We start from the raw sequence: 20556 nt of genomic DNA, 5'->3' as shown, positions 1-20556 counted from the left end.
CAGCCTGATATGACAATGTACGTTTATATCTTTTAAATTTGCAACTCTTCACTGACGGGTAAATGAAAAAAACCACAAGCTTTGCGAGAATATTTTGGATTACGGACTGATAGGCAACTGAAATGCGCAGAGCGATTTTTAAAGGGAGGAAGATTTGTTTGAATGGACAAAGGGGGAATGCAATCATCAAAATGTATATCAATTTTACCACTAACACTGAGGGGATAATGAATGAATCACTTTCTCTCACTCTTTTCTCCTTCTACCCATTACGAAGCATTTGTCCAATCTCTGTGGCAGAATTTTACTGTGGGGTCTTTTATACTACAACAGGATTGATATATGCTATATGAAAACTACTACTTATCATTTCTATAATTACATTACATTACATTACATTAGGGATTTCTATTCTGCCATTACCTTGCGGTTCAAGGCGGATTACAAAAGGTTAATTTAAAAAAGACAGAATTACAATGATTAGCTAGAGAGGTAAGTTGTAGATCTTAAGAGCATTTAGAGGTCGTGTTGTTATTGCTGTTTCAGGAATTTCTTGAAAAGTGTGGTTTTTATTTCTTTTCTGAATGTCCTATAGTCTGGGGTGGTCATCAGAAGGTTGGAGATCTGGTTGTCCAGTCTTGCGGCTTGAGTGGCTAGGAGGCCGTCGTGTAGTTTTGTTCTTTTTACTTCTTTGATTGGGGGGGGTATGAATGGGGAGTGCTAGATGTGTGCAGCGCTATACATTAAAACATTCAAGAGGCAGTCCCTGCTCAGTAGAGCTTACAATCCAATCAAGTAGACAAATGAGACAAGTTGGGGGTTAGGGAGTTTCTCAGGCATGGGTGCTTTACATGCGAGTGGGGGTTAGATGTTCATTGTTTGTAAATTTTTCATGTGTTTTCATTAGGAATATCCTGAAAACCTAGCCTAGTAGTGAGGGCCTTCAGGGGATTCAGTGAATCACTCAAGCTTCTCAAACTATGTCCTATCAGGAGCCGCATGGGACCCCCCCAAGACACTGCAAGGTCTACCCACTGCACTGTATATACACACACGGCAAACACACACACTCAGTCAACCAGTCAGAAAAAGAGAAAAAGCCTCAATTCAGCTTCATATGGCAAAAAAACTCCACTTGTAGGACCAAAGTAGGTAAAGTCACAAACACACGTGTGGCAACTTATCAGCAGTGAGAAAAACACTGTAGCAGCCCTCAAAAATTATTAGCACGCCAAATTTAAAAATTCAAGTGTGTGAGCACAACATGCTGTACATCAGCAAAGTCTCAAACAATGTCAATAGTGAGCAGAAAAACTTAGCTGCAGATAGTGTCCAAGCTGTCATGTAAGTACCCAAAGAGGTGCTTGCCCACCTGACCCCACAGCCACCCTTGCCCAAAGGGGAAATCTCTTTTTCCCCATCGGGCAAGAGTGGCTGCGGGGTTGGGTGGGTTAGCACCTCTTTGGGTGCTTGGAAGACAGCTTGGACACCGTCTGCAGCTAAGTTTGTCCGGGGCGGTACTTGTAGAGACTCCCCAGGAAAGAGACTTAAGAGTACTGGTTGACAAATCAATGAAATTGTCTGCGCAATGTGCGGCGACGGCGAAAAGGACAAACAGAATGCTAGGAATGATTAAGAAGGGGATCACGAACAGATCGGAGAAGGTTATCATGCCGCTGTACCGGGCCATGGTACGCCCTCACCTGGAATACTGCATCCGGCACCGGTCGCCGTACATGAAGAAGGATACAGTACTACTCGAAAGGGTCCAGAGAAGAGCGACTAAAATGGTAAAGGGGGCTGGAGGAGTTGCTGTACAGAGAGAGATTAGACAAACTGGGCCTCTTCTCTCTTAAAATGAGGAGACTGAGAAGGGACATGATCGAAACATTCAAGATACTGAAGGGAATAGACTTAGTAGATAAAGACAGGTTGTTCACCCTCTCCAAGATAGGGAGAACGAGAGGGCACTCTCTAAAGTTAAAAGGGGATAGATTCCATACTAACGTAAGGAAGTTCTTCTTCACCCAGAGAGTGGTAGATAACTGGAACACTCTTCTGGAGGTTGTTATAGGGGAAAACACCCTCCAGGGATTCAAGACAAAGTTAGACAAGTTCCTGCTGAACCGGAACGTATGCAGGTAGGGTTGGTCTCAGAGCACTAGTCTTTGACCTGGGGGCCTCCACTGGAGCGGACTGCTGGGCATGATAGACCACTGGTCTGACCCAGCAGCGGCAACTTCTTATGTTCTTATTTAGACCTCAATGCCCTTCCCGGGGAGCACATACTCAGCAAAGATGCTAGATATTGTGGTTCCTTATCATATAAAGCTCTATGAGTAAGCACTAAGAACTTATAAATAGGTCTAAATTCCAATGGCAATCAATGAAAGCGTACAAAGGCTTTTCACTTTCATAATGACCTATCCCTCCTAGTAAACATAACCCAGCATTCTGTAAGGTGCGTAGTCTTTATGGCAGTCCAATATAAACCATGTTCTCATAGTCCAACTTGGTCATCAAAAGCGAATATAAGAAAATATGGAGCATAGCCTCATCAAAATATGGACATACCGACCGTAGCATTTGCAATACTCCATCCAACCACTAGGGACACCTGTTTCTCAAAACTTAACTGCAAATCTATAACCACTCGTAAGTAGTGGAAACTATCAAATAATTTAGCCTCCCCTTTCCAAATTTGTGGCAAAATCTTGGGCTGCAGTAAATGACCAGTCAGCCAGCCGACCCTAGTCTTCTTTAAATTCAGAATCAAATAATGTTGTTATAGCCAGGACGCTACCGTCTCTAAACAGGCCTGCATAGCTGATAGATCCGGGTCAGCATGAGTACAATAACCCACAGTAGCAAATCATCAGCGTATCCATATGTCTCCTCCTAGCACTGTCAGTTGCAAATAGAATAGTCATCCTCTGTTCCAGAAGCTGTCAGAGTGTTCTAAGTCAAGACACCACAAACGTATTTTATGCTGACAGAGTCATTAGAGGTCTCTGCTGAGCAGTTCCCAGCAAGCTGAACCTAAGGGCCCTTGCATAAATATTAGGGCTTTATTCACAAATCAGAAATCATTATTGAAGTTTGGTTCACAGAAATGTGCAGAGAATGAACAACTCATTTGCACTCAAAGACATTCTTCTTTAGCTCCTAAAGCATCTGCTATTTGCAAATATTGCAAAGCATTATTGATCCATTCTTGTCTTAAGAATAAGAAATTTTCTTTTTGCCAATAGACATGGAAACAATTTAAAAGACATCTTATGTCCTGCTGTTCCCAGCCCGGCTGAATTTAAAGAGGGTCAGCATTCATGCTGTGACAAATGCAAGATCTATTACAATTCTTTGCAAGAACCCGCTAAATGGCCTGTTTTCTTTAAGTCCTGTTTTTCTACTTTTGTAGTGCATGTGCTATTTTGTTCCTGCAATAAAGTCTGTGTGGGCAAGACTATGAAGCCTTTTCAAGAGTGCATGACAGAATGCTGGCTTAAAGCATGGCAAATCAGAACTTTTGATCATACCTCATTAAATGGAACATTGGTATGTTTCAATTCATTGTATGATTACACTAGATGTGATACCAAAATGGAAGCAGGGAGGTGATACTCGAGGCCCCCACTTACCTCGACTTCAGAAAAACTCTCAAAACTTACCTATTCAACAAACAAGACCCGTAACCGCCCCTCTCCGGTATTACCGGGCCCCACTCGCGGCCCTCTCCCCCCCTCCTAAACGCTTTCTTCTCTCTCTTCTACCCACTCCCTTCTTCATCAGCCAAGTTCAGCTAAATTTGTTGTTAATCTAATAAACTGTTGTAAATCGGCATGTCAATGCGGATCCTAATGTAATTATTGTGAACTGCCTAGAACTCGAAGGGTAGGGCAGTATATAAGAATAAAATTATTATTATTATTATTATTATTATTGTGTCATTGTATTGACACATCATCACCTGACATTTCATCACTGAGCCATTTCATCAGGTGACAGCTCCTCACCATGGACATTCCATCACATGACACTCCATCATGTATTCAAGCTAAATATATTCAAATGTATGCATGAAAACTTGCAGCAAATAGGGAGCATGTCATCACACATCCCTGCCTGTATTTTTATTTGATTTTTTTTAGCCCGTCCTCCTGAAGGAACTCAGCTTGGGTTACAAATCAGGTACTCAACTATTTTCTCTATCTATCCAAGAGGGCTCACAGTCTATCAAATGTACCTGGAGCAGTGGAGGATTAATTGACTTGCCCAGGATCACAAGGAGCAGCACAGGGATTGAACCCACAACCTCAGGGTGCTGAGGCTATAGCTCTCTCCTCTTTGAATTGTAATCAGGTACTCTTAGGTATTTTCCCTTTCTGTCCGGGCAGGCTCACAGTCTAACTCACAACACCAGGGTGCGGAGGCAGCAACTGTAACCACTAAGCTACACTCCCTTTGCAAAAAGTTCTTAAATATAACATTTTCACAAGGCTTATATTTAGGCTCAAAAGAACAGCATTTTCATCACCTTAATCAGCCACTTCATCAGATGACACCTAACCACTCAGACATTTTGAGGCTCATTTTCAAAACACTTAGACACACAAGGTGCCAGAGATTACCTTAGACACATAAAGTACAGTAGGCTTCTATGATACTTTTAGGGGCATAATCAAAACTTTAAAATGTCCATAAAGACACCTAAGTTGGCACTTGATTGTTCTAATTGCTGGGATTTTCGAAACTGGTTTTCTGGACATGTAGTAGGACTTCTAAGCCGCTGTACCAGAATTTAAAGGAGGCATGCTATGGGTAGGCTGGGGGAGGGGAGGGGGCTTAAACTTGGACATTTTGCAGGAATATCAAAGCATTCGCAGGAATGGGCATCAACATGGAAGATGAGGCATCAACATGGAAGATGAGGTTCAACATGGAAAAGTGTAAAGTGATTCATGTAGGTAACAAAAATCTCATGCACGAATACAGGATTTCTGGGGCGGTACTTAGAGGGACCTCACAGGAAAGAGACTTGGGAGTTATGATTGACAAGTCGATGAAGCCATCCACGTAATGTGCGGAGGCGGCGACAAGGGCGAACAGAATGCTAGGAATGATAAAGGAGATCACGAACAGATCGGAGGTTATCGTGCCGCTGTACCGGGCCATGGTGCACCCTCACCTGGAGTACTGCGTCCGGCACTTGTTGATGTACATGAAGAAGGACACGGTACTACTCGAAAGGGTCCAGAAAAGAGCGACTAAGATGGTTAAGGGGCTGGAGGAGTTGCCATACAGTGAGAGATTAGAGAAACTGGGCCTTTTCTCCCTCAAACAGAGGAGATTGAGAGGGGACATGATCGAAATATTCAAGGTACTGAAGGGAATAGACTGAGTAGATAAGGACAGGTTGTTCACCCTCTCCAAGGTAGGGAGAACGAGAGGGCACTCTCTAAAATTGAAAGGGGATAGATTCCGTACGAACATAAGGAAGTTCTTCTTCACCCAGAGAGTTGTAGAAAACACCCTCCAGGGATTCAAGACAAAGTTAGACAAGTTCCTGCTGAACCAGAACATACTCAGGTAGGGCTAGTCTCAGTTAGGGAGCTGGTCTTTGAACAGAGGGCTGCCACGTGAGCGGACTGCTGGGCAAGATGAACCACTGGACTGACCCAGCAGCGGCAATTCTTATGTTCTTAAGTCTTGGAACTTAGATGTTTTCACCTAGACTTGTTTTAGAAGGATCTAAGTGCCACAAACTGACCAGATAACCATTGGAGGTAAGTAAGCATGACCCCCACCTGTAGTCATCCACCAGTACTCACTAAACCCCTCTGACCCTCCCAAATTAAAAAAAAAACAGTACATACCTGTCTATAGAACAGCAGCATCTTCTATGGGAAAGCCTAGTAGAGTAGCACACAGGTGTCTTGAGTAGTCTAGTGGGTGGGTTAGTGAACCACAGAGAGGAGGACCCAGGCCCATATGCCGCTCTAACCACTACATTATGATAGAAAGATTGAGGCCACCAAAAACCTATTTTGTTGCCATATAGGAACCACCTGCAGCCATAAGGGCTATTGGGGAGGTAGACAGGTGGGTACTGTAGGTATTAGGGAAGTTTTGGTGCGCTCACCCTAAATTATAAGGGGATTATGGTAAGATGTACTTGTGATGCCCTATTTTTGAAGTTCACAGCAGTGTCGTCTAAGATGCCCCTGCTTTGTCAGGATCTCTATATGGCCAGTCCACTAGAATGCTGGCTCCTCTCATGTCTAAGTGGTATCCATTTGGACGTTTCTAACGTGGATGATTTTTTGGTCAAAAAAGGGATATAAAGTTAGACGTCTTGGTAACCTAGATGGGCAAGTAAACAATTTTTGAAGAAAAAATATTGTGGGATGTCTAGTGGTTTGGCTTTTGAAAATGGACATTTTTCTACTTCTGACTTTGGACATTTTGCAGGAAACGCCCAAATTGGACCTAGACATCCTTTTCATATTACACAATACTTCATCATGTATTCAAGCTAAATGCATTCCAATTATAAACATGAAAAGCATGCAGTAAATGTGCCAGTAATTGCAGCTTCTTTGTTTGCATATCCAAAGGAAGCTAAAAGTACCAGCATGCATTGGCACCTATTCTTTTGCACCTAAATATGAGCTTTGATAAACACATACTGAAGCCACACACACCCTGATTCTCTTTCCTGTTTTGTCTACACAGGCCTCCAAGATGCTACCGCCTTTCCTTCCCTTGTCCTGTTCCTATCTTTCCCAACTGAATTGTGATATGCGCTATGTAATTGCCTGCTGGTGATGAGCCTTTCACAGTTTTGATCTTTCATTACTTTGTGCTCAGTTTTTCCACGCATATTCATCGTGCATTTTGTGGTATGTGTTATTTTGAATGGAAATATCTTTGCTCAATTTGCCATACACATTTTCTGTGCATATAATTTGAATACATTTAGCTCTCTGTGTGTGATGAAGTATCAGGTAATGACAAAGCTGCTCTGTGCTGAAATATAATCTTCATGAAAAGTTTATGTGCAGGAAGATTTAGTGAGGCTCGTGTTTTGGTGCAAAAGATCAGGCACAGATGTGTACTGGCACGTCCCCCTTTTGCCACAGGTTTTCCATGCCTATTATTTGAATATCTTTAGCTTGAATACATATTGAAGTGCTGCATGAGGAAATGTCCATGGTGATGAAGCACCTCAGTGTACAAGTGACAAGTCATAAAATCTCAGATGATAGAGAGTTACCAAACTAATTGCATCAAAACATTTTTACAGCTTGAACAAAAATTGATCTATAGATTGTAACCTCTTGAACCAGAAGGGCTAAATATGATAAGTCTATTTTTTTTTTATTTTTTTTTAAAGAAATTGATTGTTCTTTTTAATTTGGGTGGTTGGTTCGAATCAAGTGTTTGTATATTGTGGGGGCCGCCGTGTGAGCGGACTTCTGGGCACGATGGACCACTGGTCTGAACCAGAAGCGGCAATTCTTATGTTGTTATGTTCTCTCCTGTCATGGGGGTGTTGGAGTAAACCCTAGGAAAGTGTTTTGGGACCGTGATTATTTGTCAGAGTTGAAGGCTACAAAATAAATGGGGGTTCTCCTTTAGGGTGTGACAGGTACAGGACCTATATGGTGGTGAAAAATGGTGATTTCCCTTTAAGAAAAGAAACGGGAAAAAAAACTATAAATTCCATGAAACCTTGCTAGAGCATAAAACTTCCAGAGCCCAGAACATTAGAACAGCCTTACTGGGTCATACCAATGGTTCATCTAGCCCAGTAGCCTGCCTTCACCGTGGCCAATCCAGGTCATTAGTACCTGGCAAAACTCCAAATAGTAGCAACATTCCATGCTACTGATCTAGGGTAAGCAGTGGCTTCCACCATCTCTCTCTCAGTAACAGACTATGAACCTTTCAGGAAATTATCCAAACCTTTTTTAAAACCAGTTACGTCAACTGCTCTTACCACGTATTCTGGCAACACATTCCAGAGCTTAACAAGTTTCTAAGTGAAGAAATATTTCCTCCTATTGGTTTTAAAAGTATTTCCCTGTAATCTCATTGAGGGGGGTGGGTGACTAAGAAAGCTCTGCCTAAGCTGAGAGGTAGATGGGAAGAGTGTCCTGGAAAATGGGGTCAGGGAAGCCTATAGGAAACATTGACTATATTTGGAAAAGCTTGGGGGAGCAAGGCCCTTACCCTAATTGGGAAGGGGGTAAAACAAGCTCACTAATAGGTGGGGAGTTAAATAGAATGGAATGGTTTACAGACTAAAGACCCCTTAAAAAGCTCCGTAGAATGAAAGCAGTAGGAGGAGGAAGCTTGTAAATGAAAGCCTGTAAGAAGATTCAAAAATGGGCAAGCAAGATCAAGGTAAGAGCAGTTGACGTAGCTGGTTTTAAGAAAGGTTTGGATAATTTCCTGAAAGGTTCATAGTCTGTTATTGAGAGAGAGATGGTGGAAGCCACTTTAATGCCTTAAAAAGGACTTTGACATTTTTCTTTGAACAGAAACAACAACCAGGGTGGAGCATAGAACGGTAAAGTCACAATGATTGTATGCTCTAGCCAGAGTGAGGACGCTGTTGGACTGATACTCCTAAATGCTTAACCCAGAAAAAGTCAGCCTGGTTTTTGGAGCTCATGTTAAGGAAATTTGGCAAGAAAACCACCTAGATAATTATCAGTCTTCCCAAAAGGAAACCAATTTGCCTAAGAAGTGGAGTTTATGAAAGACTAATTTGCATAACCCAGGAACTTAAGCACTATCTGTTCTTGTGTACTTTTGCAAAAAAAGAGTACCAGTTATACAGAGAACAAAGATGTGTCTGATCTCCAAGAAAGGCAATTTGAGAAGTGGAAAAGACTTCACCCTGATTCTACTAGGTGCTGGAAATGATTACTACTGCTGATAAGTAGGATACATATGCTTTGCCTCTGATCAATTTTATTGAAGGCAAGGCTTTATTTTCTGCATTGATGAGCTAGTGACCAGTCCTGTTCCTCTAAATCAAAGGAGGTACCGTATTTTCACATAGATAACGCGCACCCGTGTAAAACGCGCACACGGGTATAGCGCGCGGAAAACACAAATCTATGTACAGAAATTTTTATATACCGCGCACACTCGTTTACCGCGCATGCTGCCCGACTCTCCCGTCGCCGCCCGACTCTCCCGTCGCCGCCCGACTCTCCTTTCGCCCGCCCCGACTCTCTTCTGGCCACTCCGACTCTCCTTTCGCCCGCCCCGACTCTCCTCTCCCCCTTGAAGTCCTGTCCCCACCCTGAAAACCTGATCCCCCCCCGACGTCTGATTCACCCCAACGCAGGACCGCTCGCACCCCCACCCCGAAGGACCGCTCGCACGCACTCCCATCCTCTTGCCCCAGCCAACCGCGGCACCCCCGACACGATCGCGGCAAAAGGGAGCCCAAGCCCTCTTGCCCCGCCGACTCCCCAACTCCCCGACAATATCGGGCCAGGAGGGAGCCCAAACCCTCCTGGCCACGGCGACCCCCTACCCCCACCCCGCACTACATTACGGGCAGGAGGGATCCCAGGCCCTCCTGCCCTCGACGCAAACCCCCCTCCCCCCAACGACCGCCCCCCCAAGAACCTCCGACCACCCCCCCCAGCCGACCCGCGACCCCCCCTGGCTGACCCCCACGACACCCCCACCCGCCTTCCCCGTACCTTTGTGTAGTTGGCCGGACAGACGGGAGCCAAACCCGCCTGTCCGGCAGGCAGCCAACGACGGAATGAGGCCGGACTGGCCCATCCGTCCCAAAGCTCTGCCTACTGGTGGGGCCTAAGGTGCCTGGGCCAATCAAAATAGGCCCGTGAGCCTTAGGTCCCTCCTGGGGGCGGGGCCTGAGGCACATGGGCCCAACCCGACCATGTGCCCAAGGCCCCGCCCCCAGGAGGGACCTAAGGCTCCCGGGCCTATTCTGATTGGCTCAGGCGCCTTAGGCCCTACCAGTAGGCGGAGCTTTGGGATGGATGGGCCAATCCGGCCTCATTCCGTCGTTGGCTGCCTGCCGGACAGGCGGGTTTGGCTCCCGTCTGTCCGGCCAACTACATAAAGGTACGGGGAAGGGGGGTGGGGGTGTCGTGGGGGTCGGCCAGGGGGGTCATGGGTCGGCTGGGGGGGCGGTCGGAGGTTCTTGGGGGAGGGCGGTCATTGGGGGGAGGGGGGTATGCGTCGAGGGCAGGAGGGCCTGGGATCCCTCCTGCCCATAATGTAGTGCGGGGTGGGGGTAGGGGGTCGCCGTGGCCAGGAGGGTTTGGGCTCCCTCCTGGCCCGATATTGTCAGGGAGTTGGGGAGTCGGCGGGGCAAGAGGGCTTGGGTTCCTTTTGCCCCGATCGTGTCGGGGGAGGCAAGAGGGCTTGAGCTCCCTCTTGCCCCGATCGTGTCGGGGGTGCCGCGGTTGGCTGGGGCAAGAGGACGGGAGTGCGTGTGAGCGGTCCTTCAGGGTGGGGGTGCGGGTGGGAGTGCGTGCGAGCGGTCCTTCAGGGTGGGGATGCGGGTGCGGGTGGGAGCGCGTGCGAGCGGTCCTTTGGGGTGGGGGTGCGGGTGCGTGCGAGCGGTCCTTCGGGGTGGGGGTGCGAGCGGTCCTGCGGGGGGGGGTGAATCGGACATCGGGGGGGGAACTATGTAAAAAAAATTTTGTACAACGCACTCACGCATATACCACGCAAGGTTATGCACGGTTTGTAAAAACATGTATAACGCGCGCGTTATATGCATGAAAATACGGTAGTCTCTGAGATGCACTCTGAAACATAAAGGACCTGGGGCTTTGTGATAATATATAGCTGGGGTTTCTTCGCCACTTTTGGCATTTGAGAGTCTTGAATGTTTGAGTATGTTAAAAGACTGCGCCCAATGCAGAAGTTGAATCTAGAAAAGGGGGGGTTAATTAAGGCACCTAGATTGACTAGGCGTGCTGATCTAGGTGCCTATATTTAGGCATCATTTATAAAATCTGGGCCTAGAATAGTGAATGTATTTTTTTCTTTAAGTCTTTATTCATTTTAAAAACTTTCAACAAGTGTAACATAAGATACAATCATTTTATACTTTAATATCACTTAAAATACCATCAAAGTTTAACTCACATCAAATATCCCCCCCCTTATATCCAACAATTGTACTTAAGCATAATAAATCATAAAATATTCCCTCCCCACCCTGGACGTGTATGAACAAAGGGAGAAAATAATATTCATTCTGTACAATATTTTGTTAATGGCTCCCAAATATCCCTAAATTTCTTAAAATGCCCCTGCTGTATGGCTATTACCCATTCCATTTTAAAGATTTGGCATAATGAATTCCATCAAAAATTATAATTCAGCCGATCCCAATTTTTCCAATTTTTAATAATTTGCTGAATGGCAACCCCTGTCATGATGAACAAAAGTTTATTATTATTGGAAGAGATTTGACTCTTGGCTCTCATGAAAGTACCAAATAACACTGTGTCATATGATAATGCCTCTGGATTTTCCAGTAGATTATTCACTTGGCCCCAAATGGATTTCCAAAAACTAAGTATCAATGGACAATAGAATAGTAAATGATCTAATGTCCCAGCTTCGAGATGACAGTGCCAACATCAATTCATACTACTGTATTATGTGCATTATGTATAAATTATTTAATTGAATTTAATTTCATATATACAGCTTGAAAACTATTAAAAGTGGTGCACATTGAAGGACAGTAAATAATTTTCTGTCCCTGGAGGCCTCACAATCTGAGTTTGAACTGGAGGCAATTGAGAGTTAAGAGACTGACCATCTAGTCATTGTGGCCTTAATTCTAGAATATTCCAAAGCCAAGAAATAGCCAGATATTTGTATATTTGGCCAGTCATTCTTTTTAACCATGCTGCAACACATTTTTTTTCAGGCTCACTGTAGAAATTTTTAACTTTGTCCCATGAAGATTTACTTCTGCATATACATTTTTTACAGCATAGATCTTACATGGGAAATGCTATAAAATGATCATCAGTATTAAGTAAGATAACTCAAACGGTAGTGTAAATCTTAACTACCATTAATATGCCCTTATGTGCTGGAATTTTTTCTGAAATCTTCCAGGATCCTCAGCGGCACCACTTGGAGCTCAATTCAATCTCATTGCTCCAAGCTTTACGTGTCAACTCGTCATCGGGTCCTTATTAGTGTGGAATTATTAGTATATTCAATACTTTTGCACATTTAATTTATTCAATTCAGACTTAAATATAATTTTATAAGCATATTACTTAGCTTTATCATGTGGTCTCTGGCAAGGGATTGTTATACCAACATGTTTCGCTATAAAGCTTTATCAAGGATAACCCCTAAGAAAACAGCAAAAGTTTAAATTAGTATATACATACTATTGCTCTCAAAGTAACCAATTCTAATAACTAATAAGTTACAAAGTGAGCATTTGGTTTCTCACCTAACTGCTATACCGCCAGAACCTGTGACCACTATGTCCTCAGAAATGGCATCGTCGTCTTTTTCTGAAATTAAATAGAGCCGAACCCAAGACAACTGTACTCACATGACTACGTACAACAGCGTCACGGGACTGCCTGCCGGTTTTAAAGCAATAGTCCTACATTAGTTCTTACGGAACCTACCCACCCAGAAACAACAAGGCTAAATCAAAGAGCCCCACTCCAGTTCTCCATTCAAACCATTAGGCATTACTGTATTTAAAGCATAAATCCAACGCTGTTCCTTATAATTCAGCAACTCCTCACTATTGCCTCCCTCCCGTCCCCACTCGACACTCTCTATTATATGCCACTGAGCCTGATCAATATTGTGCTGGGTGTTTAAAAAATGTTCCACCATAGGAGCTTGGATAATTTTTGTTTTAATACGCGATTTATGCTCATTCAATCTTATGTGTATGGGCCGCGAAGTTCGGTCCACATATACCAGATTGTATGGGCATATAATTATGTAGCCAACATTAGCTGACAGGCAATTTGTATTTGTCAAAGAAGTTATAACTTTGCCTGTTTGGGGGTCTGTCCAAGAGGTTCCCCTAATAGTCGTGGGGCACCATTAACAGTGCCCACATTCATTGTGATTACTCACTATACGTTCTCTAAAGGAGTTGCTGAATTATAAGGAACAGCGTTGGATTTATGCTTTAAATACAGTAATGCCTAATGGTTTGAATGGAGAACTGGAGTGGGGCTCTTTGATTTAGCCTTGTTGTTTCTGGGTGGGTAGGTTCCATAAGAACTAATGTAGGACTATCGCTTTAAAACCGGCAGGCAGTCCGGTGACACTGTTGCTACGTAGTCATGTGAGTACAGTTGTCTTGGGTTCGGCTCTATTTAATTTCAGAAAAAGACGCCGCCACCATCTCTGAGGACATAGTGGTCACAGGTTCTGGCGGTATAGCAGTTAGGTGAGAAACTAAATGCTGACTTTGTAACTTATTAGTTATTAGAATTGGTTACTTTGAGAGCAATAGTATGTATATACTAATTTAAACTTTTGCTGTCTTTTTAGGGGTTATCCTTGATAAAGCTTTATAGCGAAACATGTTGGTATAACAATCCCTTGCCAGAGACCACATGATAAAGCTAAGTAATATGCTTATAAAATTATATTTAAGTCTGAATTGAATAAATTAAATGTGCAAAAGTATTGAATATACTAATAATTCCACACTAATAAGGACCCGATGACGAGTTGTCACGTAAAGCTTGGAGCAATGAGATTGAATTGAGCTCCAAGTGGTGCCGCTGAGGATCCTGGAAGATTTCAGAAAAAATTCCAGCACATAAGGGCATATTAATGGTAGTTAAGATTTACACTACCGTTTGAGTTATCTTATAGATAGAGTACCCTTGTGAAGTTTGTCGATTGTGTTATTGCATAATTTCATCAGTATTAAGTGCCATCTTTGGTTTGAATGTTTGCAACTTTGGTAATTAAATATGAACAGTTAAAAATAAAGAACTGCTTAAGAATAATTTACAGCACACCTAACAGAGATGATCTGGGTCTTCTTTTCTGTTTTTCTGTGCCTCAGCTTGGCTTTGGATCTTTTCTGGGGCTCATTGGCATCAATTTGGTTGAAAACAGAAAGCAAATGGTGAGTCAGTAAAAACTCATTGGTTTTTTTTGTGTATATTATTGAATCAGAACATGAAAGGCAGTTCTATAACCCACGTCTTCATTTACACATTTGTTGCATATGTAAATGTTTAGAATACATAATATAATATAACATAAAAACTTACTTCTATACTGCAGTACCATGCGGTTTACAAAAGAGAAAAATGAATACAGTAAATGGAATGCTTCAATTACCCCAAAAGATCTAGTAAAAGTCACCTGAATTGTTAAAGTGTTAGAAGACATAATTAGACGATTCAAATCCTTGTCCCACGATGCTGCTTGATAAGACAGAAGGTGTTAATAATATCTTTAAAATTTATAGCCTTTAACAGATGGAAAAGTGAATAGAGCATGTGAATGGCTGAAATGTTTTGAACTAACAAATGTAAACAAATCCAGGAGATAGTTGGGTATGAGGCCTGCTAACATCTTAAAGCAAATGCAACGAAACAAATTTTACACGGGCCTCGACAGGCAACTAATATAGTTGCCGAAAGAAAGGTGTAACATGGTCAAACTTACTCAAGTTGAAAATCAAATGAACAGCTGCGTTCTGAATAATACACAGTCTGTAAAGATTTTTTTGAACACCAGCAAGATGGACAATGTTACAAAAGACCAGGGATTGCACCAGAAATCATCTTTCAGATGAAACATCAAAGTATGCTCTAATGGTATGCAATTTCCATAATGTTTGGAAACCCCTTTGTACCAGAGCATCAACCTGATTCTTCATGGTCAAATTTTGATCCAAAATTACTCCTAATATCTTGCTAGTGGATTGGATGGGATAAATTTTAGCATTTAAAGTTACAGATGTCTCAATGCAATTTTGACGCAGGGATACATAAAAGAATTTTGTCTTTTCCAGATTAAGTTTTAATTTGAATTCAGCCATCCATTGTTCAATTATCAAGAAAATCTTAGAGATTATATCGCTGATCTGAGAGAGTTAGGTAAGGATGGGAATCAAAATAGTTATATTGTTGGTGTAACTGAACAGCTTACTCTTCAAATGGGATAATCTGTAACCCAATGATAACAAGTAGATATTAAAAAGCAAAAGGGACAATGGTGAACCCTGCGGGATGCCATATGGGTTACTCCAACTATCAGAATACAGGCAGTCCCCAGGTTAAGAATGGGTTCTGCTTTTTGAACCGTTCTTAAATTGAATTTGTATGTAACTCAGATCCTAGTATTCTCCTCACCTTCTCCACCTCCTTGAGGCTCTTCTTACATCCCTTTCCATCGATCCTACTGTTCCCTCTCCACCACCACATCCAACATTACTCCCTCTCATCTTTCTCTTCCCCATGCATCTCCACCTCACTCCTCTCCCACCATGTCCAATAATTCTCTCTCCCTCCCTATGCCCAACAATTCTCCTCTTGCTTCATCTCTCTTTCCCTCTCACTCAAACACCCAATTCTCCCTTTCTATTCCCTCCCCCACCTCAGCATCACTTTCCCTCACTCCCTCATTCTTCCATCCTATGGCTCATGCTCCACTCCCTCCCTTCATTCTGTGTTCCAAGTTCATGCTTCCTCCCTCCTTCCATCCTTTGACCAGTTTGTGCTCCCTCCCTCCCAAGACCCAACACACCCCTCTCCCTCTCTCCCGTGTCCCAATGTGCCCCTCTCTCTCGCTCCATTCCTCCATTCTGTGCCCCAAGTATGTGCCTCCCTCTGGTGGGTGTTTACCTTCATCTGGCCGGCTCCCTCCTCCTTCCAGCTGCAGTCTTTTCTCTGCACAAAGCCACGGGCAGTGGCTCCTACACGTGGCCCACAGCTGAGCTGGAAGCCTTCCCTCTGACATGGTAGGAGCTTCCTCTAAAATCAGAGGGAAGGCTTTCGACTCAGCTGCGGGGCGCATGTAGGAGTCACTGTCCACAGCTTTGTGCAGAGAAATGACTGTGGCTGGAAGGAGGAGAGAGCCAGTCAGAAGATAAATACCCGCCGGAGGGAGGCATCTACTTGGGGCACAGAATGGAGGGAGGGAGGGAGGGAGAGGGGCATGTTGGGACTTGGGAGGAAGGGAGAGGGGCGTTGGGACACTGAAGGCAGAACAGGACCCCCATTCATAAGTATGAGTCCATTCTTAACCTATACTTAAGTTGCTGCATAGTCTTTGTACTGTCCAAATGTATTCTACTGTGAATGTTTGCTTGTAACTCATTCTGAGCTATTGGGAGGACGAGATAGATAAACAAATAAATATTCTTAAAATGGGGACTGCCTGTAATCATTATTAAATCGAACTTGGTAAGTATGTGATATGAGAAAACCTTCGAACTACTCAAGAACTTTGCCATGTACAGTACACCAATGGCATGCAGGCACTCTAACAAATTTTTATGATCTACTAGATCAAATGCACTACTTAAATCTAGCTGCATTATCAGAGCACTGGTGCCTTTACTAAACAAATTGTACAAACTATCTACAATGGAAGCTAAAACTGTCTCGGTACTATGTAGAGGTCTAAAGCCTTGTTGTGACTCATGCAAGACAGAGTAATTCTCCAAATAATTCAACAGCTGTGAATAGATCAAACCTTCCATTAATTTTACAAAAAAGGGCTAGAAGCAATAGGCCTATAATTAGCTACTATTGAAATTGAATCTCTGTGGTTTTTAGGTATAGGAATAATGATGATGTGTCCTCCAGTTGATGGAAATTTGCCAATTTCTAACATGTAAGTTAGCCAACCAAATAAATCTAATTGAAAGTTTAAAGGAGCTAGTTTCATAATTGCTAGGGGGCAGGAATGTAGAGGACAATCTGACTTCATGTACTTATTATATAGATTTCTAAAATCATCCCAGTCTGAACATAAGAACATAAGAAATGCCTTCACCGAATCAGACCCTTGGTCCATCCAGTCCGGTGAACCGCACACGCGGAGGCTTAACTAGGTGCTCGCCTCTGCACCCTCTCCAGCAGGGTTATATCCTTCTGGATTGTTAAATGTGCCTCAGCCTAAATCCGCATAGCTGGTGTCTATAGGAGATAATTTAAATTTTAGATCACTGCCTTAAGCCTGAGGACAGGAAGTTCTTAAACTGTCAGTTTTAGAGCTAAAGTAGTTTGCTAAATCATCTGACGTAGGAGGTGCAATGTGTGATGATTGGGTGAAATGAGTCATATCAAAAATATTAGAAACCAGCTTAAACAATTCTTTGGTGTTAGTGCCCGATAAACCAATTTTGGCTATGTAAAAAGCTTTACGTTTGTCCTTTATTAATTGCATATAAATATGCAAACTCTTTCTCTTGTTCCCATGATTTAATCCAGGTTGTTCTAATCTTCTAACTGAACGTTTCATGGTGTGAAGTTCTTTATCATACCAATTCTTGGATTTATAAGGGCTGTTTTTTAAGTTTTTGTTTTGGAGCAAAATCATCCAAAGCAGTAAGGCTGGTCTTGTCCCAATGGGACAAAAATTCTTTAGAATCATTTAAATTTTGAATTTGCTCATAGCATGTCCAAAATTTTGTAGGGTCTAAATGTCCCCTTGAAATTTTCTTCCTTTTTATTGTAAGTGGCTTCTTCCTTGATGAATGCATCCATGTCAAATTAAAATAATAGATGTAATGGTCTGATCAGATGTTTGGACTCCAGAAACCTTCTACTAGAGAGATATTTGGATGAGAAACATCCTTAAAGGAGAAAGTTATTAGGTCTAAATGATGACCTTTTTTCATTTGAATGTGAAAATTTAGGAAAAATGTAATCTAAAGTTGTAAGATCTAGAATTTCAGCATTGTTCGCCTCTTCAAGGTGTAAATTAATATGCCAGAGAAGGCCTAGATTCTGTAAAGTTCGCCTAACAATAGGCGTGCTATAGACGTCCTTGTAGAACAAGTGGCAATCAGCGTTATTTAGGCACTGTTTAGGCATTGTATAGACCAGTGTTTTTCAACCTTTTTTGGGCAAAGGCACACTTGTTTCATGAAAAAAATCACGAGGCACACCACCATTAGAAAATGTTTAAAAATTTAACTCTGTGCCTATATTGACTATATATAAAGTAATTCTCTTGAATAGGAATCAAATAAACACAAAGAAAGTATTTTATAATGCTGCCACCGCCAACAACACCGTTGGCGGCGGTGGCACTCAAGTGGCTAAAGAGCCGCAGTTTGCCGGCCTAGGGACAACACTGGAGGGTGGCCAGCTGTGCACCCCCTTGGGACGTAAACCCGGGGTGGGGCAGACCGCCCCCCCCCACCCTGGTATGCCACTATCTGTACCTCACTCCCTCCCTATGACCAAAAATTCTCCTTTCTTCTATTCCCCGTGTACACAACCATCTCTTTCCCTCCCTTCCTCTCTCTTCTGTGTCCAAACACTCATTCCCTCCCCCACCTCAGCATCTCTTTCCCTCCCTTCCTCTCTCCCAAGTCCATTTCTTCTGTGTCCAAAAATGCATTCCCTCCCCCACCTCAGCATCTCTTTCCCTCCCTTCCTCTCTCCCAAGTCCATTTCTTCTGTGTCCAAAAACGCATTCCCTCCCCCACCTCAGCATCTCTTTCCCTCCCTTCCTCTCTCCCTCCCTTCCTCTCTCCCAAGTCCATTTCTTCTGTGTCCAAAAACGCATTCCCTCCCCCACCTCAGCATCTCTTTCCCTCCCTTCCTCTCTCCCAAGTCCATGCCTTCTGTGTCCAAAAACCCATTCCCTCCCCCACCTCAGCATCTCTTTCCCTCCCTTCCTCTCTCCCAAGTTCATGCCTTGTGTCCAAAACGCACTCCCTCCCCCCTTTTGTGTTCCGTGTTTGCCTACCAGCCCATCTTTGCAACTTTCTCAGCAAAACGAAGCTCAAGCCGCGAGGCTTGTCTTCTGCTTCCTGTCTGCCCTGCCGCACACAAATAGCCGAACGGAAGTATTCTCCGACGTCAGCGCTGACGTTGGAGGGCAGGCTTTGCTTAAGCCCTCCCTCCGACGTCAGCGCTGACATCGGGGAACGCTTGCGATCGGCTATATGTTAGCTGCAGGGCAGGCAGGAACAGAAGACGAGCCTCGCGGCTCGAGATGTATTGAACTCCGCGGGTCCCCCGTCCAGCTCTCTCCTGTCCACGTGGGGCGGACCGCCTCTCTCCCTAGACTGGTGGTACTGCCCTGATGGCGGCCCTGACCGTACGGCACACCAGGCAACATCTCGCGGCACACTAGTGTGCCGCGGAACAGCGGTTGAAAAACACTGGTATAGACGTCTCTAATGCACTAAGCATTTCTTAGGTGTCTATTAGGCACACGTTCCCAAAAACCCCTTCTCAAAGCTTTACTAGAAGCCATTTGCCATCTGCTTAGTCTGTAGAGGCACTGTTACCAAATTCTAAATAAAGTTCCCTCTATAGCTCTATGTCTTAAGGGGCTACTTTTATCTTCCATAGGTCAGGGGTTCAAGTCTTGATTGAAGTTAGCAAATATTTGATATTCATTTTTCTACCAGAAAACCTTCAAACTCTTTGCCCATTCTTTTGCTTAAACATATTTGAGTTGATCTTTAAAATGATCTGTAGCAATTCTCAGATGTCTAAAGCAGCCTATTATCTCTTCCTAAACCCCCTTCCCCCACCCCAACACACACTATTCAAGCATGAAACCACAAACAGCCAAGCTGAATATACCAACAGGAATGTCTCTAGGGTACATCTCAAAAACATGTACCTTCCTTCAATACCTGTCCAAGCCCTCTGAAGTTTTAGTAAAATCTTCTATCTGTTGCCCTGTGCAGATATTGCATAGAAAGAAATCCATTCCTACCACAATGGCTTGTAGCAGAGAGAAGATGAATGTATCTGATGCACCTGTGCCTGCAAACTGCAGAATGCTGATGAAAAACAGCAAAGTCCACCACTTATGAGAGCTGTTAAGATGCTGTTCAAATGAGTAAGGATGAAAGTGGGATTTGAACCGGGGAGCTTCAGAAGATGGGCATGGTCCAACAAGGCACATTAACCTGGTGAGCCATAAATGGCATCTTTCTGTCAGAGGAGATGTTTCCTCCCATGACAGCTTAGGCTGTCCTAGCCATGGGAAGGAGAAAATAAGTTTGCCTGGAAAAAGAAATGTGCTGCTAAAAACAGCAAAGTCCACCATCTAGATCCTCTTATGACAGCTAATAGGAAGCTGGGATTTGAACCAGGAAGTTTGAGATGGACAGAGTGCAACAAGGCGCATTAGCCAGAAATGCTTTCTTTGTGGTGATTGTGATATGATAGCTAATCAGATGATACATATGCAGGTCAGTCAACTATTTTATGAAAGGGCACTGAGATCCACCTGAGTGGAAGCTGATGTTGCTCTATGGGTTAAAGTCCTGTACTAATCATACAGAAGTTGTGAGTTGAACACCCAGCACATCTTTTAATT

General features: G+C 43.5%; 1 protein-coding gene across 1 annotated transcript in view; it reads left to right on the top strand.

The window, feature by feature from the left end:
- The window catches only part of TMEM255B (transmembrane protein 255B), a 257249-nt gene that overhangs the window by 24509 nt on the left and 212184 nt on the right, over positions 1-20556 (top strand). The window contains exon 3 of the mRNA XM_033950614.1: positions 14090-14152. Within this exon, the coding sequence (XP_033806505.1) occupies positions 14090-14152 (63 nt within the window). The remainder of the gene's footprint in view (positions 1-14089; positions 14153-20556) is intronic.

Source organism: Geotrypetes seraphini, chromosome 6, assembly GCF_902459505.1.
Source record: "Geotrypetes seraphini chromosome 6, aGeoSer1.1, whole genome shotgun sequence".
Lineage (NCBI taxonomy): Eukaryota > Metazoa > Chordata > Amphibia > Gymnophiona > Dermophiidae > Geotrypetes > Geotrypetes seraphini.
This window is presented reverse-complemented; position numbering and strand designations above follow the sequence as displayed.